The sequence below is a fragment of the Mytilinidion resinicola genome (genome assembly GCF_010093595.1).
Source record: "Mytilinidion resinicola strain CBS 304.34 unplaced genomic scaffold BDZ99scaffold_5, whole genome shotgun sequence".
NCBI lineage: Eukaryota > Fungi > Ascomycota > Dothideomycetes > Mytilinidiales > Mytilinidiaceae > Mytilinidion > Mytilinidion resinicola.
The window spans coordinates 1,630,649-1,655,611 of NW_022985441.1; the positions used below are offsets into that span (position 1 = coordinate 1,630,649).

Consider the following 24,963-nt stretch of genomic DNA (forward strand, 5'->3'; position numbering starts at 1 on the left):
CCCCCTCTGCGTCCCCCTCTGCGTCCCCCTCTGCGTCCCCCTCTGCATGCCCATCTTCATCCCAATCTTCTACTATTTATAAGCACCCTTTATTCTAGCCCACATCTACTCTCATTTTGCGACTGCTATACCAGCGTCTGAAGTCCCCCCATACTCTTAAATACTCGCACACACGATGTCAAGTTCCGGAACCTCTAGATTAGACCTAGGATTAGGGTGGGGCGTAGAGGGCCCTAGAGGCCGTTCCGCATAGTCAAAGGCATGGCGTTGGATACACGATCTAGGAGGGTGCGGGATATGTTGTTGTTCTAAGGCTCAAATTGTGATAGATCCTAGATTGGGGTGGGAGGGTGCGCGTTTTCGGGGGTACGAGCGGGTTTGGGGGACTCCTAGAGGTATAAAGCGAATGGAGTGTAGGATGTCTTTTCTCGGGAGTGTAAATCGGTATGATGTTTTTAATCTTCAGGATACAGGTTAGTTTTACGAGCGGCTCGAGATTGGGACGATTAGAGTAACGATTTGCGGGGGTAAAGGCGGGTTAGGGGAACTCCTGGAGGTGGCGAGGATAAGAGAAGGTGCATGTCATTTCTACGAAGTGTGGATTAGGGCGTGCGATTTAGGATTATGATAATGGGGCGATTTTGCGACCGAGCGTAGATTGAGGAGTAGAGCTGTGTTTTGCGGGGGTGTTAGGGGGGTAAAGGTGCCTCTGGACGTATGAAGCGCATAGAGAGTAGGATGTAATTTCTAGGGACTGGAAATCGGAGCACGTTCAATTGGTTACAGAGTTCGAGTGTAAATTAAGATAGACTGCATATTAAACGAGTAGAAGCAGTGTTTTGCGGGGGTAGGAGGGCTGTTCAGGTACCCTAGGAGGTATGAAACGCATGAGGAGTAGGATGTAATTTCCAAGGACTGTAAATCGGAGTACGCTCAATTAGTTGCAGGATTCGAGTGTATATCGAGATGCACTGCATATTGAAAGAGTAGAAGATGTGTTTTGCTGGGGTAGGAGGGCTGTTCAAGTTCCCCTAGGGGCATGAAGTGTACGATGCGCGTGACTTCTTTTATTAGGACTGTGAATTGGGGCACCTGCAATTGGACTCCTATTTACAGGCTGTTTGATAACGCCTCTTCGTCGGACCTCGAAATAGAATCACAACAACAACACAGCTGAAAACCCAGGGAGGTCGTTAGAGGACCCCTGAATGTCGGTCGCTTGATTGGGCGGTAATGACAAGGAGCTGGTTTCGATTTGGAACGTCGTGCATCCCTAGCTTCATCTCAGCCTTATTCCCCTCCCCACCACGATCGCCAGCCCCCAACGTCGCTGCTAGCTACATACATAAAGGCTACAAAACCGCTGACGCCAAGCAGGTCCTCGCGTTTCCCGTGTTCGTCCTCCTTTTTCTTCTTGATAGGCTCCAGTTCAACCTCACCGTCCCTGCAAGCCATTCTTAGCGAAGGATTCCGCGAGTTGCCGTTACGAATACTGCTCTCAGGCCCTGAAACTGCGATAGTTCTTTGCTTGAGCTGTCTGTATCCCTTAGTGATCGAGTTTCTCGCATAGAGCAGGTGCCGGTGAGATTAGCCATCCGCCTAGTCAACACCACAGACCATCTGTCGAGATGGGAGGGAATAAATTTCGCATTAGCCACAAAAAGGCCAGCACCGGCTGTGGCACTTGCAGGTATGCAGGCATGTGCGGAGAGCCACAATTTAAGCATAATAGTAACCTTTTGATGTTCTTGGCAGAGCCCGACGAGTTAAATGCGACGAGCAGAAGCCCTGTTGTCGCCGTTGCGCAATAGCAGGCAGAATTTGCGACGGCTACCGCACTCAAGATCCGTTCGTCGTCTTCATAGCACCCCAGACACGAAACCAGCTGTCCGATGGGTTTGAAAATGACACAGAACGGCGCTTCTTTGACTACTTCCGCTCTATATCTGCATTCGAGTTCTCCCGCTTCTTCGACGAGAAGATTTGGTGCAAGCAAGTCCTCCAAGCGGCACATTCAGTCCCTGCTGTAAAACACGCCGTCGTAGCAGTTGCGAGTTCGCACGAGTCATTCAAAGCAGTGAGAACGCATGTCCCTTGGAATCTACCACGCTGGCCAACTGCGCGCATACACGCTCAGGGGGAGTACAGCAAAGCCGTCACAGCACTGCGTATTCAGCTGGAGCAGGACAAGAGCCAATGCCTTCCCGTTGTTCTTACCTGTGGCTTACTCTTCTGTTGTCTCGAAATGCTAGGAGGGAACGCGCCAGGAGCGCTCGCCCACCTTGCAGCATGCATCAAGATTCTCAACAGCATCACTAGTAAACCAGACCCTACGGCTCAGGATATAATATACATCCAATCACACACACCCCTCACCAACGACGTAGAAAGAGACTTGCTCCCTATCTTCACCCGCCTAGATATCATGGCATCTCAAGGTGTTATCGGAAGAGTACCGCTTCTGAAGCAGAAGACGCTTCCTGCACTAGACGACCACAACGCAAGCCCGGCATACTCATTTTTATCCTTCTCGGAAGCTGTGCAAGCCTTATATTCCCTTGAGAGCGCCGAGCTTGCGCTTGACCAAACCACATGGTTTGACCGCTTCGGACTAGAAGTTACACATGGAGGCTTCAGTTGCCGCCTCGTGAACCCAATAAATACTGGTCATATCCCGCTCGAGCAACTTGCTGCCCGCGAAAACATCCTGAAGCACCTCTCCTCTTGGGGACCAGCCTTCGCCGCCTTTGTCTCCAGACACCCAACGGAAGCCGATTCACGTGGGTATCTGCTCCTCAGGGCCCACCACAAAGTCATCACAATGAAGGTTATAAATTCCTTATACACTGAAGAAAGCATGATGGATGACTGTATGCCCATGTTTGTCGAATTGCTCGATGTATGTGCCGCCATTTTCTCCAAAAGCACTTCTTCTCAATCTTCTACACCAAATGAACGCCGGCCACCGCCCACCTGGTCCGTAGAAGGAGGCATAATACGCTCCCTCACCTTTCTTACTTTCGCATGTCGCGATGGCCGCATACGACGACATGCGCTTTGGATGTTAGAACGGTGTCCACAGGAGGGTGTCTGGGTTCCAGATATGGAGGCACCCCCATTGAGACGACTAATAGAGTTAGAAGAGGGCATAGCAGCGGGGTCTAGCATTGGCGACTGGCCCCCACAAGAGGGCCAGGTGTTCAAGAGGTGTGAAGATATCCCAGAATGGAAACGGATACATTTTGGATGGAAGGTCCCCGTTCCTGGGCAGAGGAAGTCAATGTGGTACTGCTTAACGCAACCAAACGGGTCAGATGGTGGGTGGCATGTGAACGAAGACGTCGTTGACTGGTTACCCGAGAAGGGATTGTACGACAGCCCATATATGAAGGAAATCGGTCCATGAGATACAAGAATTCGAAGATACAGTACCAAGACATAAGTTTAGGCACTCCTTGCGACTGGTTGGTGTTACCGTGATAGGCTTTTAAAATTCCAAACACGTATGTAAAGGCCAACGAAGTGGAATTTATACTACCTTTTAGCGGAGCTAATACATGCTAGCTGGAGTACCCCTTACAGTGCCCAAGTGGTGTCGTACGAGCAAGAGTGGAGCCGAAGCAGTAGTATATATCCGTCTGCCCAAACTTACTACCTAGCACTGTCCTAGGTCGTGAGCTGTCCCCAGACTTTTGATGATATGCTGAACAGCCCTGAGCAGTGACTGATTTTGCATCAATCCACGCTGTCTAGAACTGTACATCTCATCTTCATCTCTGATGATGCTCTAGAGCACCTCAAATAATAACAAACAAATGCGCAGCTGGAAGACTGACCAAGGTGCTCATTTGTCTTGCCACCCCACTCTCTCAAAGCTTCCCCCGATCAAGAAATTTTACAGGCATATCCACATGTCTCGACCGAAGAAACTCAGCAACATTCTTCCCCAAGAAGTCGTAGGAGCTTGTACTGCTAACCCCACGATCAAGATGATCATGTAACAGGAAGTGCACAGCATTAGCGCTCGGCAACTCAAAGCGGTCCTACTGAATCTAAGCAAGCCGATCTTACTCATCCACCCGATTTTTAGAGCTCACTCACAATATCTTTTCCATTGTACTCCTCCCCCAGCAACTCCTTTACCATCTCTGCACTCAACAGCGTTCTCAACCAATCCCACTCGTCACGGAACCGCACCCAGAACCCAACGTTAGCATCACTCCCCTTATCTCCACTTCTCGCATGCACAACCCACCCCAACGGTCCCCTAACCGTTCGTCCAAACATCCCGAGCTCCACACCGTTTTCCGTCACCGCACAGCTCGGCTGCTGCCGCGGCCACACCCTCGTCTCCGGCGGCGGGTCCACCAGAAAGCTCCCCCCATCCCCCAGATGCACGCGGTGCTCAACCGCCGCCTGCGGCATTAGTGTCACATAGTACTCAAAAAACGGCTTCGGCATCCCGAGGCGGTAATCAAGATGCGGCGTCGCACCCGGGTAGCCCTGCATAATGACATCAAAACACGGCTCCCGATGCTGATATCTCGGCTATGGGATACCCGATATCGTCCCATCCTTTGCTTTCTAGGGCCTTGAACCCTGTGAAATTGCCACCGCAGACGTAGCTCGAGCACTCTATCAGATGTCCAGCCACAAATGCGTTGGCGAGAAACTCAAGATCAGATCTCTGCCAACCGTGCCACCAATACGCCGCTCCTATCACAGGCGAGGCATCCGAGACACGCCCGCAGATTACAATATCAGCGCCTCTAGCAAAGGCGGCGGCGATGCCTAGGCCGCCGAGGTATGCTTGGGCGTACAGCGGTTCGAAGCTCCATTCCTCTAGCACCTCGCCAGTGCAGATATTCTCGAATAGAGATTCTTTCCGTCTTTTCGCGTCAAGAACGGCGGGAAGAACTTCATCGCCAGAAATCCACGCAACTTTCAAGTCCAGATTCCTAGACTTCACCATCTCCATGACGACAGAGTGGAGGAGCTGCGTGTCTGAAGCACCAGCATTGACGGCGACTTTGATCTTGTGCTTGGCTATGTCTAGGAGTGCTGGTTCTAGGGACTCCAGGAATGTGGGCTCGTACGCGGGCATGGCTGGTAGTCATATCAGCTTTGCCGGATGCTTTTGGATTGTGTTTTCGAGTAGAGTGAATGAGTACCATCGGCTTTCAGAGCCGCGCGCCCTGTCATGTTCCCTTCTGACATCCAATCCCCGATGATCACGTCGATGGGGTCGTGGGCACAGTTGGCGGCGAGCATCGCCATGGCATGGCGGCGGTCGCTAGCTGAGCCGGAGCAGCCTATCATTTAGTTAGGTTGGGTTCAATAATGATGTATGGGTTGAAGATACCAGCTATTCTTATGGGCCTACTTGATGGAGCCATTTGAGGACCTGTTCGAATGGCATTTTCGGGGCTCTAAATATTTAGTATCGAGCATTACCGGCCCTTCTGAAGGGCTGCTGAACCAAAGATTTTCCATGGCCTTATTGAATTGGGCGGACATTATTGAGGCCGAGGTACCTAAGTTGGAGGAGAGTTGTGGTGTACGATTCGTAAGGAGAATAGCGCCGTGAAGCGGGACCAGTGCGGGGTTGTTCAGGCGCCTTTCATCCGACGCCCATTTCTTCATCATTTAATGCTACCTTAATAGCTAGATTGATCTTTTTTCGACTGCCTCAAGAAACAGAGATGCTATGACTTTCTGACGCCAGCCACATGCGCTTTTGTCGAGGGCTCCGTGGAGCTATGAACGTCTCCAGAATGATAGCAAAAGGTCATCGTATTAACCACTTCAGGGGCCTTGACTTGGCGACGAGGACCTGGTAAGCCTCAGAGCACCTGATTGGACTTATGCCAGAGTTAGTCAGTCCAAAAACTCACGAGCATTTCTCCCCTCAATTCGTTCGAACAGCTCTTCTCCTTCTCCTGAACCTCGTCAAATCCCCATCCAAATCCTTCAGCCGCGATGGTGAAATTCTATCCTTCGATTAATTCAGATCATGCGGAATTTATGCTTAAACAACCTCTTTTCTACGTCGCCTCTGCGCCTTATGCTGGAAAGCACGTAAATTTGAGTCCGAAAGGTCAACCCTCGCGCTCATTTGCAGTCTTGGGCCAGAATTCTGTCGCATACGTCGACGCTACAGGGTCCGGCTGTGAGACCATAGCGCATGTATACGAAAATGGCAGAGTTACCGTGATGTTCTGTAGCTTTGGAGTCAGTCCAAAAATAATGCGTCTGTTTTGTCGAGGGACTGTCGTTGAACTTGGAGATGAGAGATTCGGACCTCTCGCGGCCCAGATGGGAAAGTTAGTGAGTTTACCGGGCGCGAGAGCTATTATTTTGCTTGATGTTTACAAGGTTCGAGCCCTCTCTGACAGCTTCCGGGCGAGCAAGCTAACACATCTCTTCAGCTTCAAACATCATGCGGCTTTGGTGTTCCTTTGATACGCGGCTCCAAAAGCACCACCACTCCCTGGGAGTCCGAGGCCGAGGAGGATGGTCAGAAAACACACGACGAGGAGAAGAGGGTGGGCTCTGCTCATGGCTTCTCAGACCGTCGGACTATGGACAAATGGGCCACAGCCATGAACGAGAAAAGGGCACTTCTAGGGTACCAGAAGAACTCCAACTTTCAAAGTCTGGATGGCTTACCAGGTCTCCGAACTGCGAGGAGAGCTCGTGGACAATGGATATTACTAGATGATACCAAGGCTCGTGTAAGGAGACTCATGAGGCAATGGGATGCGATGATTGCGGGTACGCTGATTATGGTGCTTGTGATGGTCGTTCTCAGTAACTCTGGGATCTTGGTTGTTGAGGTTAGAGTATAGCATCAATTTCGGGTGAATGATCACGTGACTACTTTCTACCTAAATCTGGGTGAGAAACTGCAGCCTTGACGACTCCCTCTGCCTTCTCCTCAACGCCAGCTCACAACTTGAACGAAGCTTCAGCCCACTAAAACCTCTTGCTAAAGTCACACAAAAATGGCATCATCCGAGGTTCAAGAAGCCACTCACCCCGGACAGGCGCGCACCCTGGAGGCTGACGATAGCCCCATCCGCCGTGACGTGATCCTCGCCATTCAAGAACCCTACATGAACCAGATCGTCGACGGGTCAAAGACGTACGAATTTCGAAAGTATCTCCTGAAGACCACAATCGAACGGATATGGTTTTATCGAATATCTCCGCACTCTAGCATCGAATACGTCTGCGAAATTGAGCCTGCAAGGACACGAATGCCTGGAGATGAGCCGCTTCCAGAAGACGGACTTGGCAATCTCGAATATAACACAAGACACAAAGACTATGATGGATACGACTACGCCTACAAGATCAAATCAGTTTACCATTTGGAGACTCCGATCACGCTGGACGATCTGAAGAATGAGCACGGCATCACGGCTGCACCGAGAGGCCTCATTTACGCTCCCAAATCTATGACCGACATTGACTGGCGGGGAAGCACTCAGATCAAATCTCTCAAAGATCCCGCCGGTCAATAGTGCTGGCCGGCCAACGCTTGCTGTCTTTCCACAAAGCCCCTACCCATTATTTTTGCCCCAACAACGTCAATACCAGGACAAGAGACTGCAAGAGTACCACAAAACCCGAGATCGATGGTGCGGGGCGAGCTCATATTTGCATAATAAAGTAAAAATATAAGACAGCTTGCAGCTCTACCGCACGTGTATAAGTGAGTTCTTAGAACATCGAGAAAAGCGGTTAAGGCTGAAGCATCATGTTTTATTTTCAAAAATGTATTTTTTAGTTAGCTTGACTGATTTCACTAGGAAAGCAACGGTATTGGTCTTCATGGAAGGATCACGTGGACTCCTTCGTTGGCCTGGTCTTCCCTGGTCTACTCATCTCGATTTTGATGCCTCTCAATCTAAAGTGCCTGCGCGCATCCGCACTACAGCTTGATCTGGGAGTTCGAATACCCTGCGTACTAATTATAGAAACCCGTCTCCTTCGTGAATCTCCATCTCGGCGTGCGCTTGAATTAGGAACCACACTCTGCGAACTGTAGACCATGCGCATACTAGCTCGTTGCGATATACTTTTTCCTACTGCTGCTACAAATATCTTCAAAAATATGAGGCCATATGGCCACGTTGCTAATTGGCTCGCCCCGCCCTGTCTCGCTTCGCAAGTATATGAAGTGCACTCATTTAATCGTCCTAGCCCAAGACACTCTACCGATGGGCCATTCTGGAGCTTTTACCTCTTCTGGATACTAATATGTAGCGTTGCTCACGTCTCCGGCTCAAAGTCTAGGCCTCTTTTACTCTTACTCTCTCTCGTAGATCGACGCCGGTCTGGCTGCGAGGTTTTGATGAATTCTTCTAGTATCATGGCTCCAACGGTCGAGTCGAACCTTGCTCGAACTTAGGCTCCATGGGAGGCATGTCCTCGGGTCGAGCCAGACCTCAACGGTCTCACAGCGATCATGCTTTTTTGGTTGGATAGACCGCCTTGCCGGAGGGGATCCCTCCCTTATTACTATGGATTAGCAATCTCGACAGATAGACACGACGTCGTCCCATGATACGGCTGCTCCACTGGAAGCGATTGCGCTGGGCAAGAACATTCCAAACGGCATACGACAAGTTTTCCAGGCCACTTAGGATGAGTGATGCGCACCTTGGGCATGGACCTTCACAGACAGGCTTCGTCAAGGGGTCTGCCACCTATCCAATGACCGAACGCTAGCACCACTTATCTTCTGAGGAAGGGCTCAATAGACCCCGATGCCACCTCCCTAGATTGTTCACCTCATATAGTGTGAGCTGTGGAATGACCAGACCCCTTCCGGAAGGCGAACGTACGATGATATCCGCTGCAACTCCCTCAAAATCTGCAACGTCATTTATCCAGATTGTCTATACGAAAGCCTGGATTTCTCTTCTTTAGAAGGTGGAAGTCGGGTGCCGCGTTTGAGTATCAAAGTGACTTTCGATATCAGGCGGCAATTGTGTCGTTCCTTGCACAGCTTACGTATATGAAGGCCGTCTATGCCCGAGAGCTCTCCTCTTGTGTCGTCCTTGTAAAAACCCCACACCCTTCGTAAGCACAGTCTAACATAACCAACATGCAGTTCATGTTCACAGCACTCGTTGCTACGAGCGCTCTGTTAATGAACGTTCGTGGTCTTCCAACACCGGATGCCTCTAAAGTATGTCTTCATTCGTACACCATTAAAGCTCATAAGCGATTTCTTTGGTGGCCAACTTAGACCTATTTTGTACTGTCGATGAATACTAGGCTAACTCTATGAAAGCGAGATCTAGTAGTACCTGTAGATGTCGGCATAGTTGGCTTAACGCCCCCCGATACGACTGTGACCTGGGGCAAAGACAAGCGCGAAGCAGATACGAACCCCGACTTAGTCGATCTGGTCGACGGCGGCGTAATCGGACTAACGCCTCCCGACACAACTACCACGTGGGGCAAAGACAAGCGGGGTCCAGATCTAATCGTTCCCGTCGACGGTGGCATTGTCGGCCTCACCCCTCCAGACACTACTGTCACTTGGGGAGACGACACCGTTACATCCACAACAACGATCGAAAAAGAGAAACGCGACCCGGATCTGACCGTACCAGTCAGTGGCGGCATTATCAGCCTCACTCCCCCAGACACAACCGTTACCTGGGGTGACGATACCACCGGGGATATCTCAACAACCGCTATTGAGAAAGACAAGCGGGACCCTCAAGACCCAGCTCTGAGCACACCGTCTTCGACAGTCACTTGGGGATAGGACAAGCGAGATGTCTAAAACCCTGCACTGGTGTCTTGGTCCGGTCTCCCAAACTATCTCGTAGTCTGGAGGAAGCCCCACAGCTTCGGAGAGCTCGAGCTCCTGCTTCTGCATGAACGCGCCTGTAGGGGGTTATTGTGAATACTGTCATCAGATTAGGGAGCCGGGTCTCGTGGAACCCGTATCATTGCGGTACTGGGGGAGCGTGTACGAGCTTGGGGTTTAGCGTTAAGCGTGTTTCGAGTAGATCGGAGTGTCCGATTTAGTGTTGGTTATTTCATACCCGGGCAGGTTTATAGTTCCGTGTTCTTTCTCGTTAGCGCGAACAAGTTACATTACTCCAAATTAGAATATGCTTTATGTCAATACTCTATTATTTCGCTTCCAGTCCGCGAGCCGCACCTAACTTGGAAGCAACTTTTGAAAAATACTCCCCTCAAATATTCAAGGTCCCTTCACACAAAAGCGAGCATACATAGAGCCCATTGGTGGGACTACCTTGGTGCATAGGTCTTACAGACAGTGTCGGACATTCGCTTGGATGAAAGACGTGTTAGTAGTATAGGAGGAGGGAGAGCGCAAATCAGGATAACTAGTTAGTAAGCTACACTAGCTTACTAAGTTCGCTTATTGTTGGCCTATGCGTATTATACGTCACGTGCATTCGAAATATACAAGCACTCTCCAGTTTTCTGGATACAATTGGAGTTGGCGGAGTCTCCCATTAGGAGGAGCTCCTGCCTAGATATGCATAACACCAAAAGCAGCACAGCAGTAGCTTCGTATTCGACGTAGACACTCGGTTTTGAAAGAGTTCTCAATACATATCCTTGACTCTAGAGTTGATCTCTTAAGCAATGGGCTTGCGATCTAACGTTCTGTCTTCGAAGATGCCATCACGTGATACCCACCCGCAAACCATCACTGACTGCTCTTGCCACTATTTGGCTATCTTCTGCAGCTATACTACCTCACATATGTCCCCATTATCTCCATTAAAGCAGCCTACAAACGTACCCGTCCAATCCACCAGCCCATCTCCCTCACCGGTCCACGCCCGCTCTCCAAGCCCACCAACAAGGCAAACCACGCAATTCCCCTTGATTGTCCACGTACTCCATGCGCCGTCGCCTTGTCGCCTTCTCTTCTATGTCGTTGCCTAGAACCCAGACTCCACGTTTAATATACCCAAAAAAATAGTCGCCTCAAAGCGGAAGGAGGGACAAGCTTGGCCATGCCCACAGCCCCTCCCTCGCCTGCCTACGTCACCACGACGCGTGATGCGTACAAAGAAGCCACTCCAAGCTACAAGCACCAATTTATAAGACCTTCCCAATAAACCCAAACCTCACATACCTAAACAACCACCCACCACGACGATCCCCAACAAACTCCTCAAGCTCCACATCCTGCCAAAGCCATCACCAAGACACTTCCGCACCACCCAAACCGCAACCATGCCCCTCGTAATCCCAGGCCTGCAGTCAAAAGACGGCGCCAGCAGCAGCAGCGACGACTGGACGAACAAGCTGATGGGCAAGAAGATTGGCGAGACGAGTGATACGACGGTACGTGCTTCCGTTGGTCCCTCCTACCTGGCTCCCTCCACTAGCCTCACCTTGCCTATCTATTCCCTCTATTTAGCAATGCACTACACTCCTCGAGCGGAGCAGATGCAACTATACGGAATGCTAATACGTATTTTGAATAGACTTTCGCGAAGCAGGAGCTGCCCAAGGAGCACCGTGTGATCAAGGAGGGCGATATGGCGAGTATGGATTTTAAGCCGGATAGGTACGCGTCCCTCCTCTTTATACCTAGACTCTTTCACGTTATATATGATGTATGGTGTACTGATGGGCTTCTCGTGCAGACTGAACATCCACACCGCCGAAGACGGTACCGTCAAGAAAGTCCAGTTCGGTTGAGCCAGTCGAGACGGAGCCGTGATACAGACAATGATGGAGGCATACCGACACGAAGGGATGGGGATAAGGAGGCTACTCCTGTAATAATACCCGAATGACATCTTGACCATGAAAGAGCGGAGTGACTGGATAAATCATGAGATTGCGAGTAGTAATGATGGTATATTAAGTAGTAGGTGATATGACATGCTTGCGCAGTGAGCTATTTCTCTTCTTCCAACCCAACGACCGTGAAGCAAGAAGAATACAGTAGTAGAAGCAAAGTAGAAAAATCCCAAAGATCGATGGTCGCTGTTTCCTTTTGCTTTTTCTTTTCCTTGCCCAAAAATCCGATTTCCAATACCTCCTCTTTTGATTATACACCCTAACACCAAACGCTACCACCCCAATCCCAACCCATCACCACCCCGTCGCGATCCCAGCAACTCCCTCATCAACCCTCCTCCTCTTCCACCTCCCCCTTCCCGCCTCCCTTTCCTCATCCGCTCCCACCACCTCTGCAAACCCACCCCCAACCCTCTCCATAACCCTCAGCAGCCTTCTCAACGCCCCCACAACCGCGCTCCCATGCTCAAACGCCATCACAATCGAGCAGCGCACCGCAAGCGCCGTAAGCCACTTGCGCGTCGCTTTCTGCTCTACACTCTCTTGGGGCGCGGTAGGTCGAGCCGCCGCGCCCCCGACGAGCCCGACCCAGAAGAGGACGCCGGCGAGGTCGGACCAAACGGTCTGGTGCGGTGTGCGGATGATGGCGTGGTGGAGAGCGGTTAGGAGGGAAGGGCGGGTTGGGTGAAGTTCGAGTGGGGAGTGGAGGTGGCCGAAGGGTGTCGAGACGGCCGAGTACACGGACGGTGTCGAAGGCGAGGGCAGTGGGAAGGAGTCGTTTCGGGCGTGAGGATAGGCGAGTGCCGAGGCGGAGGTGGGCGTGTAGGCAGCTGTGACTGCTGTTATGGCGGTGGTGGTTGTGGGTGCTGAGATAGTGAAGGGGGAGGTGTTGCTACTGGTGCTGGCGCGTTTGCTACCTGTTGCGGTTTTGTGGCCGCGAGATTTCTTGAGGAGTTCTTCGGCGATGGATACGGCAGCGGAGAGTTTGACGCGCTTGACTATGGCGGTCGCTTGGATGAGGGAGGCTATGCGGATGCTTTCGTAGATCATGTCGCCGAATACAGGGTTGTGGTCTCGTAGTTCGCTGGCGCTGGGGAGGGCTACGAATTTCTTCAGATATTCTTTTAGCTTTTCTTCCTTCCTCCTCCCTTCGGTGGTAGTTAGGCTAGAAGCTGTGTCGAGGTACAGATCGGTCATATCCCTTGCGTCTCTTAACAGTGAAAGCGTATGCGGCTTGCATAGGCCACTGACTTCCAACGTCTCGAAATCCGGTCGTGGACAGAAAAGCGGCGACTCGGGAATTCTTTTCCCGGGAACATTATCGGAATACGAAACACGAGAGCTGTATTGGAGGTATATAGTACTCGGCTGGGCTTCGCGGAAGATGGCAGACTGGAATGATATGCTTAATATAATATTCGCAAGAGCTCCGTTCACACCAAGACGCTCGAGCCCTCCGCGCTGCCGAACCATCGTCTCGATGCCAGACTCGTGGAAAGCGAGCATGGCGTTATTACCGGCGATCACCTCGCTACAAATGAGCTGGATAACAGCGATGATGGTGAAGTCGTCAATGCGAGTGTTTGGGTCGAGGAGGCTGCGGTTAATCAGATGGATCACTTCATGGCGCAGGGCGACACTTTCAACGCTCTCAGTGAGCCTGTAGCGTGAGGCGTCGAGGTGGGCGGAGGCGATACATAGAGTGCTAAGAAAGGCGTGTCGATTGCGTGTGATGGCGGGGATCCAGATCTGGCCCATTGCTTTGGTGCCAAAGAATCGGCTGCCTGGGATCTATTAGCATTCATTGCACCGAGAGAGAGAGAGAGAGCAAGCAGCTTACAGTGGAACTTCAGCTGCTCTATTGACACCCTGGGATGCGATACTTGGAACATCGTTTTGAAGGGATCCACAGGCGTCCCCAGTGCCCGCTCTGGCTCCAATACAAAGCTACTCCGGGCATGGTTTGAGGGCCTCTGTGGCGTGAAGAGAAAAGGATTAAGGTGGCTCTCAAGATATTGGAGCTCCGCGGTAAGCCCATCATACGCGAGCTTGATATTTGCTCGAGGGGGTTGAATGAGGGGTTGAGATGGTTGGCACGCAGCAAAGGAGTCAGGGATGGAGGACAGCAGTTGATTATCCCATTGTCCAGGAGAAGGGGTTTGGATTGCAAGAGCATTCGCCTCTTCTTCATGAGCTGACGTGGGTGTCGCGGGCGAGTGTCCTGATTTCGATGTTCCGTGGAAAAGCTTCAAGGCCACGTCCGACGGCATCACATCCTCGACCTCGTCGTCGCTCTCAGTCACTTGCGATGCATTCGAGTCTTCACTGTGCAGTCTGGGCCGTTTCTGCTGCTTCACACGCAGCCCACCCGCAGCGCTCAACCGCTTTCCTTTCTTGCGCAAATGGTCGTTCATTGCGTGAGTGCGAATCTTCTTCATGGCTCTGGGCTGCTTGAAGCCTTTCGGATTGCTCGTAGTGATCCATAGCAACGGCAAACTGTTCGACGGTGATGCAGCAGCCACGCTCTCGGCTCGCGGTTTTGGGACAAGGCTGTCGGAGGCTGGTAGCAATCACGGTTAGAACTGTGGGCTAGCGCGAATGACAGAGCTGAAGCTGAGGAAACACGCTGGGGCGCACCCAATGAGCTCCACGACTGCTGCGAACCATCCGTCGAGGCCGGCGAGACGCGCCTTGCCGCGCGGGAGTCGTCGGACACGGAGTAGGGAGCGAGGCTGGCGGCGACGGTTGGGGCCATATTTGCGGAGGTGTGGAGGGGGAGGGATGGTGGCCAGCTGAAGGGGAGGGGCATGATCGGAAAATATAATCTGGGGCTGGCATATGCCTTAAAAGTGCCTGGGTAGTGAGACAGCAGCGGCTGGCGGCAAGGTCTGATGGGCGATGGGCATCTGTCGGCTCGATCTCCAGGGTGCGACCTCCATATAAAGGGCAGCGAGGCCGATTGACGACACCGCGTGGGAGGCGGCCGTCGCCATGGCCAGGTGCTGTTCCTACACCGTCTGCAGGAGGCGTTGAGGCGCCGAGGCGCTGAGGGCGGTGCTCGATCTTGACGCGATTGCAGCAGCGCGTGAGCCCGTATCATTGGAGAGCAGCGCGCATGCCACGGCCGATTGCACTGCCTGCGCCCTCGATGGAGTAGTTCGCTGCCCTCTGCACACCGACCGAGCGGTCAGGGATGCTGCACACTGCTGCAGACGCGGGGACCAGCCCGCCAGATGGGCTCGACCATCTGGGCCTGGCACCGCGGACCACTGATCCTCGCGAGGGCTTACTGCATCCACCGTCCGCTTACCGCATCTCCAGGGCCCACACTGCGATTGCAATTGCACCATGCCAGCTGAGGGCCGTCTGGATCGAGGCAGTTTGCAGCAGGCCGGTGATATGTTGGGCGCGAGTAAAGAACTTGGTGGTACGCGGACTCGGCCATCACTGTGCGTTCGCTGTGCACCGAACCACCAGATCAGAGCCAGATTTTCGGAGAATACACGCAATTGGTACACCAAGCTGATTTTAAAAATTCGGTAGATAGCTATATTCAAAACCAGTGAAAGCGTTGAAGTGTGATGAACGACCCGGTTTCGAGTTCTCCCACCACTTTTCGCCTGTTTCGCACGCTCCAGGCAATCAGCTGCCTTGCAGCAGGCATCAGTTGTATTCACCGTCGCGCGCGTGCTCCCGGGCTGCCGCGCTCGCTGCTCGGACTGCGGCTGGTGCTGTGACTCGACCCACGGCCCGAGAAATCGATGCCCATACCCACTCCCGTGCCGTTGCGACGCCGGCTGGGTACACTCAGACGCATCTGGTCGAACATGAAGCTGCGTTCTCCACTGCCCGCTCCCCCGTTTTCTCCTGTCGGGGACCGCAGCTCGACCAGCTCCAGTGCTTCGCGCAGGGTGCCGCCAGTCTCGTCGAGCGCCATCAGGAACCGTGCCAGCTCCTTGCACAAGTCCCAGTCCTGCTCCTGCTTCGCGCGCTGCAGCAGACGCACGAGCTGCTGTGAACTCGTGCTGAGCTCTTCAAATGTGTGCAAGACAAGCAAGTAACCCCCCGCTGTCTTCAGAGAGTCCTTCTGAAGTGACTCTTCGAAAAGCTCCTGTGGCGGTGGTAGGTAGGAGAACAACGTCCGCCACGAGCGCACTTCTGTCTTGCGCGTACACTGCACTACGATATCAAGATACTGCGGAAACGAAGAGAGGAAAGAAAGCACACTGGGCAGCAATGCTTGCTCTGGTGGGGGCGACGTGTCCACCTCCTCATCCAGAACATCATGCAGTAAGATCTCCAGGGCATGGGCAAAGTACTGCAGGTGCTGGTAGTGATGCGATAAGTGTAGGGCTGCTGGTGAGTTGTATTGCCCGAGGTGGTGCCGTAGGAGGGCGGGCAGAAAGAGATGCGTCTGCGATCAGGTCAGCAATGCCTCTACACAATGTGATTGGCCGCTCCTGGCCCCGACTCACCCGAGCTACAAAGCGCATATACCCAAAGCTGACGTCCCTCCGCTGGACGAGCTCCGATTCGACTCCAAACAAGATGCCCTTGTTTATTAATGCCGACAGGGGGTAGAAGTCCACCGGGATCTTGACCGTTGATGGCAGATCACGGCCCAGCTCGACTGACGCCGACGACAGCACGTCCAGCATATCGATCCACACGCGGACGTCGCTCCCGTCGAATAGCCACAGCGAATCTCGCAGATCGTGGCCGTGCACCCCGTTCATCACCAGCCCTGCCGACGGACTTGGCGGCAGCGAGTCGTCCTGCGCCTCGAGATTGAACGAGGGGTTGTCGCGCATAAGGACGTAGTACTCGACGTTGTGTGCAATGATCCGCATCTCGTACTTCAGCTCCCCCGCTTCTGACGTCGCCGGCTGCAGCAGCACTAGCTTGCCGTCGAGAAGGAACAGAATTGAGGCAACAGCCACATCTTGCGAAGGGTCGCCGTTATCTGCAAACGTCAGCACGTCATTGTTTGAGGCGAAGTATGTAACCGTACGTAGCTGCTCTTCAGGTAGGATCCAGCTCAGGGCGCGCACTCGTGCCGGCGACCGGATGACGCCATTCAACGTGATTTGCCCGACCTGAACCAGCTTGACCGCTGCATTCGCAACGCTGATAATGTAGTGATAGAGCACGTTGTCGTGTGTATAGACGAGCAGGGAATCTTCTCCAGATGACACCATGAGAACTATTGGGTCTGGAAGGTGTTCTACATGCATTACATGGTTAGTATCTAGTGATAGTTCGCGGGAATAAATCCGAAGCTGTTCTCGAACTTTAGCTTTAGGTAAGACGGAGGAATGGAAGCGGTGCTTACTTCATGGGAATCGCTGGACTCGATGGCGGCGATGAGAACATGCTGGTACCAGCACATGCCTCCGCGCACTGTAAACTCATTCTCCATCAGGGGGTCCTCGAATGTTTTCCATCGCCCGCTATTGACGCTGTAGTGCGCCAGGCCTCGTCTACCTGCCACTGCCACATATCTGCCGTCAGATGAGATGACCGCGCTTCTAATTGGCCATTGGTCAATTAGGTAGTGTGCTGGAATTTGGACATGATGCCAGAGTGAGACCTCTGCAGATATCGTCGTTAGGTCGGGTAAATCATATCCTCGGTAGATCATAAAGCCAGCGTTGGTCTGCATCAGCGATCGAGAGACATTGGCGGATGAGAAGCAGCCTGTGATCGCATTGCGAGCCATCTCGACCAACCAAAGCCGATTGTCTCCTTTCCCGAGGAGCAGAATCTCTGACCCGCCGCCAATCCAAAACCCGTCTTGGACTCCAAGCAACCAACCCTCCTCGTTGGCTTCAGAGAGGGAGCGGTCTGCGCCAAAGCTGCTAGCGCCTGGCTTGCCATATACACTCCACATCATCCAGCCGTTCTCATATCCGGCAAAGAGACAGTACCCGTCAGGAGAGTAGCTGAGGAAATTGAGCGCTCCGTGCGAACTTGAACTCGGTCGAAGCTTGTGAGACATAGGGATATTTCCAGTGTAGTCCCGAGCTGTATACACGTAGATATCTCCATTGGTGCAACCGACTGCAAGAAGGGAGAACCGCGCGTTGATCGCAGCCTTGGTTCCATGATCGTCTTCGCCTACCGGAGAGTGAAATGCGTACCCGCGGAATAGATTTTGTGACTTGGGATCCTGTGATCTATCCCTCGCGAGTCTTTGGACCGCAAAACCCTTCCCATCCCCAGTTATCCAGGCGGATAGATTCATCGGCCGGTCGTACACCATCTCGGTGATTGTGGCTTTCTTTCCCAACCATGACATCCGGCTCAAGAGTTCAGTGCTGGTCTGACTCCCTGTGTTGTCCGGGGCCCATCGGATGCACTGTATAGCTGCAGGCTTCTCCGTTGCCACTATCAGCTCGTCGTCCAGAGCAAGGGCTCTGGCAATCCCGGCATCGACTCGTATGACCATGCGGAACCGCAAGCTGATTTCTCTGACGCCGCTGCCCTCGCCCGGGCCCGCATTTGCTTCATTGGTGCGGTGTGTCCTGAGACCCCCAACGCTATGTCTCCGCGAGTGTCCTTGGGTGGTGCTTGCAAATTGTGTCCTGTATACGCGTGATGTCGGGTCCGTAGCCAATGAGTAGGTTATAAGATATCCAAGAGTGGTCTGGACAACGAAAATAGCGGAATCAGGACGAAGTAAGAGGGTGACATTAGGCCCGTAGGTTTTGAGGGAGTGTTCAGAGCGCAGGACAGATGCTAGAATGGCAGTGGGCTAGGGCGTTGTCAGCTTTGGATGAGCTTCGGGGCACAATAACTTACCTTGGTCTGCCATATTGTGAGGGTAGAGCGAGTGATAGTTGCAAACATATGCCCACTACGGGTCACCCTTATCCCAATTATTTCTCCTGACAGGTCCTCTTCTGGAATCCATTCTTTTGGCGGCCTCCTCGAGTCTGATTGCTGAGATTTCTCTCCATCTCCTATGCGCGGGTCCCTCTGCTTCCCCGAATTAAAGTACTCGGCCGAGTCCTCTGTTTTCTCTGATTGCGCGTCCTTGTCTTCTGCTGGTCCATGCCTAGGTGTTCGCGGGGAGGGGCGCCCAGCTCGGTCTGTGACGCCGTCGTCGCTGGTGGTGATGCATTCCTCGGGCACCTGGTGCTTGCTGGCTGCATAGACGGAGGGGGCAGAGATGGGCCAGTACGTCATGGCTCTCGATCACGCTCGATGGCTGCATTGGCGCGACTCCATCCCACGGCAGTGCTAAGAGGAACTTCGAAGCTGAGCTGCTGCAGGGGAGTGTGGCTCGGGTTCGTGATGGGAAGGCGTGGCTTGCATGTGGAGTTGAATCCGCGTGGCTGTGTAGTTCTCGGCTTTGAGATGATCGATAACAAACCACGTGACCATTTGAGCGCTCCTCGATTTTATGACAAGCATAATACTGAGGACTGAAAACCTTTCACGATTTCACGGTTCGTACGGAAGATACCACGTTGCATCTACCTAGCGTCTAAAAAAAATGTTCTACGCGGTCAGATCGGTAAGTATTTGCAACGAAAGAGGACAAAGGGGGGCCTCTCTCCATGTACAACACGTAGCACATTACGTTTACGCAGTGTCAAAGAAATCGGAATTCACACGGTTAGATTGGAAAGTGTTTGTAACATAATTGACCAAAGCGGTGGCTCAATTGAATGCCACCTCTTTGCAGTATCTAACCAGCCGATTTCACGTGGTCAAATCGGTGACTCTTTGCAACATGCCGTTTCAAAGAGGTACACCAAGAGCCTACTCGCTCTCAAGCATCCATACTAATATTAAAAACCTACAACTACCAGCCCAGTCCAGGTGCTGACCCAATCTCAAGAACTTTCCCACCATCCGCCTAAGATCCCCCAAAAAACGCCCGGTACCCTAAACACCTCACCTTATATCTATACAATCGAAGATCATGTGCGAAATGCATACCCTTTCGCTCACTCAAGGGGCACTCCCATTAGCTTGTGCCACCACCTGCCCACTCTGCTTTGCCACCACCCGCTCACTCCTCTCCCTCCTTCTCCCCCTCTCCGGCCTTCCCTCCCCAAGCCCCAGCCCCCTCAGCGCCCTCCTCATGCTCTCCAACCTCGCCCGCTCCGTGACCACCATCTTGAGCGCCAACTCCCGACACGCCTTCCTCCCCATCGCAACCCGCTGCTCTTGCCAAGCCGCCAGCTCCCCCGCAACAACCTGCTGCGTATACCGCAACTCTCGCCCTAGTCCATCCAGCTCATTGAGGCTCTTATCCATCTTCTCCGCTGCATCGCGTTGAATACGGTGGCGAGCGTCGTCAAGTAGACCCAGGGGCCAGCGGTCTGAGCGCCGGAAAGAGAGGCTGTGGCGATCGATCGCCTTCTGCGTCGTTGACATTTGGGAAATAAGTGTGGATGGACGATTCAGCGCTGTGAGTACTGCAGTGGTGGTGGACGAGATCGCGAGCATGTTATAGTAGAAACTCGTCATCGGGCTTGCATCGCTCTGCAGTAGCGTCTTGGTGTACTTCTCAAATGCTTTGAGATGCTCCTGTGGTAGGAAGATGAGGGACTGGACGGCCTGGCTCGAGATACTCGCAGCATCCGTGAGGTCAGTAGACGCCGTGCGCAGTTTAGTTGTGCGGCGGAGGATCGATTTCGTGGAGTGGTGAACCGAGCGGACGGATTCGCGGGCGTATTGCACAAAGAGCTCGACTTCGCGGACGTCGCGGACGGGACTGTATTCGTCGCGCACGTGCTCGGCGCGGATTTCGGACTTGCGGGAGGAGCGTTCTTGGAGCAGTGAGGGTTCCATGTCGGGGACGAGGAAGAATTCCCATACCATCTCGTGGGTGGAGAAGGTGGAATGGGTGAGGAGTAGCTTGAGGAACGAATCTAGGCGGATTTGAATGTCTCGGAGGATGGCGCGGGACGGTCTTGAGGGTATCAGGAACGGCGATGGCAAATTTGCAATGGAGGGAAGCCAGGACGCTGGATGTTCTTGGGCTAACCATTTTGCGAGATTCTCGAAATCGACTAGGGATCTCCGGCATGTGGTAACCGTGATAGTGGAGTTGTCGTTCGGTGCACCGGACTTCAGGACCAGTCGCACAGTTCCATCCTCTACAAAGAATGAACGAACAACTGTAGTAATGCGTCCATCCGAAGTTGGTTCGCTTTGAAGAAGAACGAGATCATCAATGCGATTTCGAACATCGTCATCTTTAGCAAGCTCTACAGCTGTTAGGCCCCGCACGTCTTTGACAGAGGGGTCGACTCGGGCGTCTTGAAATAATTGCCGCACGAGCTCCGTCCGTCCATACTTGCTCGCAACCATCAACGGTGTGAAATGCTTATCGTTAGGGGCGTTCACGTCCGTGTCTTGATATAATAGCCTTATAGCAATGGCCGGATCGTTGATGATATGGAGGAGTGTGTTGCCCTTAGCATCGATATGTTCGTCGAGGTGCAGCTTCTGGCCATCGCCTTGGGCGTCTGTCGCCGAGTTGATAGCGGCGTTAATCATCCAACGGTACTCATCGTGATCGTACGATCTGCACAAGGCGAAAAGTGGTGTTTGGCCATTCTTGTCTTTTAGTCTCCATGGTACTAGATGGCCAATTCGGGATATCAGGCGTGGTTGGTTAAAGAGGTAATGTGCGGCGCATCTGCCCGAGGAGTCTTGGATAACTATGTATTCTTTGACAACCTTCTCGCTCGGAGAATTATCGAGAACGAAGTCTAGGATCAAGTCCGTCGTCTTGGCATGCGACAACTGGATCGCAGCACTGAGCAGGGTAGTGCCGTTGTTGCTACAATCTTCGAGAACCGCGTCTGGCGAATAGTACTGAGACAGGCTCAGGAGATAGTGCAAGGCCTTGTCCTGGCTTTTCTCGACGGCCATCATCAAAACAGACTCTCCTTCGGGGCTATGAGTCTGAGTAAGCCTTTCAATCGAGGTATCCCCCTCGATACCGCTGTTGTGCGAGTCGATCGTGTTCGTACGAGACCTAAAGGAAAACATGGAAGAGCTCGATGTACTTCGGGTGTCCATCGATACCCTCTTCTTTGCTTTTGGACGTTCTGCCGTCGGGGGGGAAGGAGCTCTTTGGAAAGGGAAAATATGAGCTAAAGGGCCGGCTTGAAGCCTCCGCTCACTATGAGAAGAGCTGTGGCGTCTTTCGTGCCGATGATAATCGCCGTTTAATGTAGTGCCCCCGATGGATAACAAGTCGGTGTCGCTATTGTTATACCTAACATGTCTGGCTAGAATAGACTCGTCTTCGTTAGGCTGGTGCTCTTCAGAGTCTAAAGACCTATCCGGTTCTAAGACACTTTGCATTTCGGCAATGTCTCCATTAATGGTTGCCTCCCATAGTTTCCTATTTCTGCGGCTTGATTTCCTCAGACCACCAGCATCTTTCGCCAGATACGATATGACAGCTTCGAATGTGCTTAGTGCGTAGCCCATCTCTCCGCTTTCCACATCATCTATAAAGATGAAGTGGCGCATGTAGGATAAGCGTGCCTGGAGATGCCGTACAGGTGATCGAATGACAACTATCAAGAGGAGTGAGACAAGTGTGTCGGCGTTGATCGTAAGCATGGGATCCTCCTTCTCTGAGTCTGATTTCCCATTGGCGTCGAGTCTCAAGCTCGACGTATCGGCAGGCTTGTCTGGCATCGTGATGTGCTTCTGGGTCGACAGTAAGATCTCCACCATCTCTTGAGGGCCTCCAGCAACGCCCATCTTTTTGAAAATCTCGGCTCCTTTTGACAGTCGTATTGCCAGCTCACGTTTACCCTTCTGTCCATTGCCAATAGTGATACCCACCTGCGAAATATCAACGTCCACCATCTGACGGATCCTGGCTTCTAATTCTAAGTCATCAAACCTTCTAATAGAGCAAAGCCTTGGGAAAAGGATTGTATGATGGACCTGTTCCGTGATGTAGCGTTCGATCATGCGCTCAACAAGCGGTCCAGTGAGATCGGTCGTCGCGCCAAGTAAAGACAGCTGCTGTTTGTCAACCATCTGAAAGAGATCTATAGCGGCTGTAACAGCCGTCTCTAGCGAACGCCTCATCAAATCCTCTTCCTCGTCAACATCAAGGCTAGCATGAATGTCATTGGGTCCATGGGAAATAGTGCTCTGTAGCGACGTTGGCAGGCTCTCCGTAGAAGACACTGATGCTCTGCGTAGGGAGTTCAATGATGACGATCGAGATGGCCTGTTTGGTACCGACGGCAGTGGCTTTTCAAATTCTTTTCCGAACTCTTCGAAGAGCCTCTTGAGCCCAGGTTGCATTTGTCGCGCAATCATGGGGAAATGATTGAGCAAATCTCCAAAAGACTTGATCTCAGTCTTTCGTGGCATAGCGGAGCTTGATGCGCTGGTCCCGTTCACACCGTTCGCTCCATCCTGCAGTGCCGCTGCTTCCTTTGTAGGGCTGCCGGAGATGGTAGCGGCTATGATGGGTATGGATTCGTAAGTGCCAACCAACGGTCGCGAGATGTAGTAGATCAGCCATGGCTGTGCGTCGAAGGAATCGGGATAATAGATAGCATCGCCGAGAAGTTGGGCCTGGTTAAGGGTTTTAAAGCCTGTTGCTATTAGCGCCACTTTGAGGTCCGCGCTGCCCATATGCGACAGTACCTTTATTGCTCCATACGAACGCATCCTTTATCACCAGAATGCGTCCGTTCGCCGTCGAGTACTGCTTCGCTTTGCCTCGGTTTTCTCTAAAGTTCGACCCATCCTTGACTCCGCCGGGCACCCTGATAACATGACTTGCGAGGAAGTCCTCCGAACTACTTAGATCAGAGTATAAGGCGTGCGTCTCGCGATCGCGGGAATGAAGGAGGACTTCGGTGGTTGGAACCAATAGAACCTAGCAGTAGAAAGCGCTATTAGCGGATTATTTAATGTGATAGGATGGCGGGCCGCATACGTGATGGTGAGCCGGCGCGCACTGGGTGGGGAGTGTGCTACGGAAGAAGGCCCGCAAGAAAGGGTTTAAGGGGTGCATTCAATCGACATTGACGGGACCGGAGGAAGATGAGGAGGCGCAAGGCTCATGCGAGCTTGCGACGTGAAACCGGTCAGACCGGCTGGCTGCGCTGAAGCTTTACCCGCTCCTATCGTACCGGGAGCTTGGTGAGACGGGACGGGTTGGTGGACGCGGAGGTGATAGCGGGGAGACGGACGTGGAGGCTGTAAGAGGGCGCATCAGCAGCTACGGCGGATAGGGCAGAGAGCTGCGTCAAGCAACAAGAGATGCGATCGCTCGGATGCCTTCGAGACTATCTGGTGATGCACAAGCGTGGTGTTGAGTTCCAGAAACCTTAGATTCACATGCCAGGGTGGGCCCGCTCTCCCGAGTGGAGGTGTGGAGCTAGCTTTTAATGTCACCTCTCCGCACCACGAACAATCATGAACACCTCTATCAGACTTGACGACTGAACTATATCTGAACGTCCTTGGCCACGTTTATCGGACATTTTAGAAACCATCGATATCGCGAAATCGGTGGTATCTACGAAAAGTGCAAAAACGTCTTCCTGAGGATGGGTAATCCTTAGGATCATAGCGATAGAGATACTCAATGAGAATCGGAAATGGCATACAGACACGGCGCCTCGGACATTGAAATCTCTTCGGACTAACGTATATCTAGTATGGCAAGCCAGCTTTATTCATCGAAGTATCACAAAGCTAACGTGTTCCAGGGACTGCCACTTTGTTGTAGATGCTATAATAGCTCTGCACTCATGTTTGAGTCTCCGGGGACAGAAAGTCACTTGGGATCGCCTGAAAAGTGCCAATCACTTTTAGCTTTCAATGGTTTTGAAGTTCACTTCACATTTGGTGTTGCTACGAAGAGTGCGCGTGCTCCTGCAGATTCTACTTCAAGCCCTTCATTGCACCATTCCTTTAATCTTGAGTGTTTCTTGCTCGGTGATTTTGATACTACTAGCGTTTATCTAGAAGTAAAACACCTTTTCTTGACGTCTCTTTATCACAGCGCTATCGCGTGATCACCATTTAATCCAACGGTTCTCCTTATAGCAATCACCTCTGTATATGAAGAAAAACTAGAGACGCTCAATCATCACGAACTGCTTTCGATGCACCGAAAGTAAAGCTCTCGGG

The 24,963-nt window shown here is 52.4% G+C and overlaps 11 protein-coding genes across 11 annotated transcripts; 6 read left to right on the forward strand and 5 right to left on the reverse strand.

Moving 5' to 3' along the window:
- Positions 1-1,628: 1,628 nt before the first annotated feature.
- On the forward strand, positions 1,629-3,406 carry BDZ99DRAFT_474047 (uncharacterized protein; the record flags this gene model as incomplete). The annotated part of the gene is made up of 2 exons (XM_033721865.1): positions 1,629-1,690; positions 1,756-3,406. The coding sequence occupies 2 exons, from the start codon at positions 1,629-1,631 to the stop codon at positions 3,404-3,406; spliced, it is 1,713 nt and encodes a 570-aa protein (XP_033580345.1).
- A 389-nt stretch (positions 3,407-3,795) lies between these two features.
- Positions 3,796-4,509, reverse strand: BDZ99DRAFT_556952 (uncharacterized protein; the record flags this gene model as incomplete). Its single annotated transcript, XM_033727192.1, has 2 exons — positions 3,796-4,043; positions 4,102-4,509. 2 exons carry the CDS (start codon positions 4,507-4,509, stop codon positions 3,870-3,872), a joined length of 582 nt encoding a protein of 193 aa, XP_033580346.1. The 3' UTR covers positions 3,796-3,869.
- Positions 4,510-4,516: 7 nt separating this feature from the next.
- On the reverse strand, positions 4,517-5,396 carry BDZ99DRAFT_474048 (DUF1446-domain-containing protein; the record flags this gene model as incomplete). Its single annotated transcript, XM_033721866.1, has 3 exons — positions 4,517-5,106; positions 5,172-5,312; positions 5,363-5,396. 3 exons carry the CDS (start codon positions 5,394-5,396, stop codon positions 4,517-4,519), a joined length of 765 nt encoding a protein of 254 aa, XP_033580347.1.
- A 376-nt stretch (positions 5,397-5,772) lies between these two features.
- BDZ99DRAFT_412079 (uncharacterized protein) lies at positions 5,773-6,887 on the forward strand. The gene is made up of 2 exons (XM_033716643.1): positions 5,773-6,375; positions 6,429-6,887. The coding sequence occupies exons 1-2, from the start codon at positions 5,980-5,982 to the stop codon at positions 6,846-6,848; spliced, it is 816 nt and encodes a 271-aa protein (XP_033580348.1). The 5' UTR covers positions 5,773-5,979; the 3' UTR covers positions 6,849-6,887.
- A 198-nt stretch (positions 6,888-7,085) lies between these two features.
- On the forward strand, positions 7,086-7,481 carry BDZ99DRAFT_349449 (uncharacterized protein; the record flags this gene model as incomplete). The annotated part of the gene is made up of 1 exon (XM_033714487.1): positions 7,086-7,481. A coding segment is annotated over one exon (396 nt), but the record flags the coding sequence as incomplete, so codon positions are not given.
- A 1,634-nt stretch (positions 7,482-9,115) lies between these two features.
- On the forward strand, positions 9,116-10,118 carry BDZ99DRAFT_568597 (uncharacterized protein; the record flags this gene model as incomplete). Its single annotated transcript, XM_033727801.1, has 2 exons — positions 9,116-9,199; positions 9,305-10,118. 2 exons carry the CDS (start codon positions 9,116-9,118, stop codon positions 9,785-9,787), a joined length of 567 nt encoding a protein of 188 aa, XP_033580350.1. The 3' UTR covers positions 9,788-10,118.
- A 464-nt stretch (positions 10,119-10,582) lies between these two features.
- On the forward strand, positions 10,583-10,985 carry BDZ99DRAFT_460638 (uncharacterized protein). The gene has a single exon (XM_033719430.1). The coding sequence runs from the start codon at positions 10,645-10,647 to the stop codon at positions 10,948-10,950; it is 306 nt and encodes a 101-aa protein (XP_033580351.1). The 5' UTR covers positions 10,583-10,644; the 3' UTR covers positions 10,951-10,985.
- A 58-nt stretch (positions 10,986-11,043) lies between these two features.
- On the forward strand, positions 11,044-11,970 carry BDZ99DRAFT_255066 (uncharacterized protein). Its single transcript, XM_033713733.1, has 3 exons — positions 11,044-11,355; positions 11,499-11,581; positions 11,661-11,970. Exons 1-3 carry the CDS (start codon positions 11,245-11,247, stop codon positions 11,713-11,715), a joined length of 249 nt encoding a protein of 82 aa, XP_033580352.1. The 5' UTR covers positions 11,044-11,244; the 3' UTR covers positions 11,716-11,970.
- Positions 11,971-12,114: 144 nt separating this feature from the next.
- BDZ99DRAFT_438501 (uncharacterized protein) lies at positions 12,115-14,576 on the reverse strand (the record flags this gene model as incomplete). The annotated part of the gene is made up of 3 exons (XM_033717620.1): positions 12,115-13,604; positions 13,661-14,380; positions 14,458-14,576. Coding segments are annotated over 3 exons (2,329 nt in total), but the record flags the coding sequence as incomplete, so codon positions are not given.
- A 664-nt stretch (positions 14,577-15,240) lies between these two features.
- Positions 15,241-19,086, reverse strand: BDZ99DRAFT_412089 (RIC1-domain-containing protein). The gene is made up of 5 exons (XM_033716644.1): positions 18,622-19,086; positions 17,153-18,574; positions 16,832-17,099; positions 16,296-16,783; positions 15,241-16,234 (listed from the first exon to the last, which is right to left on the reverse strand). The coding sequence occupies exons 1-5, from the start codon at positions 19,006-19,008 to the stop codon at positions 15,494-15,496; spliced, it is 3,306 nt and encodes a 1,101-aa protein (XP_033580354.1). The 5' UTR covers positions 19,009-19,086; the 3' UTR covers positions 15,241-15,493.
- Positions 19,087-19,440: 354 nt separating this feature from the next.
- Positions 19,441-24,311, reverse strand: BDZ99DRAFT_496396 (uncharacterized protein; the record flags this gene model as incomplete). Its single annotated transcript, XM_033723442.1, has 4 exons — positions 19,441-23,394; positions 23,483-23,621; positions 23,958-24,046; positions 24,240-24,311. 4 exons carry the CDS (start codon positions 24,309-24,311, stop codon positions 19,780-19,782), a joined length of 3,915 nt encoding a protein of 1,304 aa, XP_033580355.1. The 3' UTR covers positions 19,441-19,779.
- Positions 24,312-24,963: the final 652 nt, after the last annotated feature.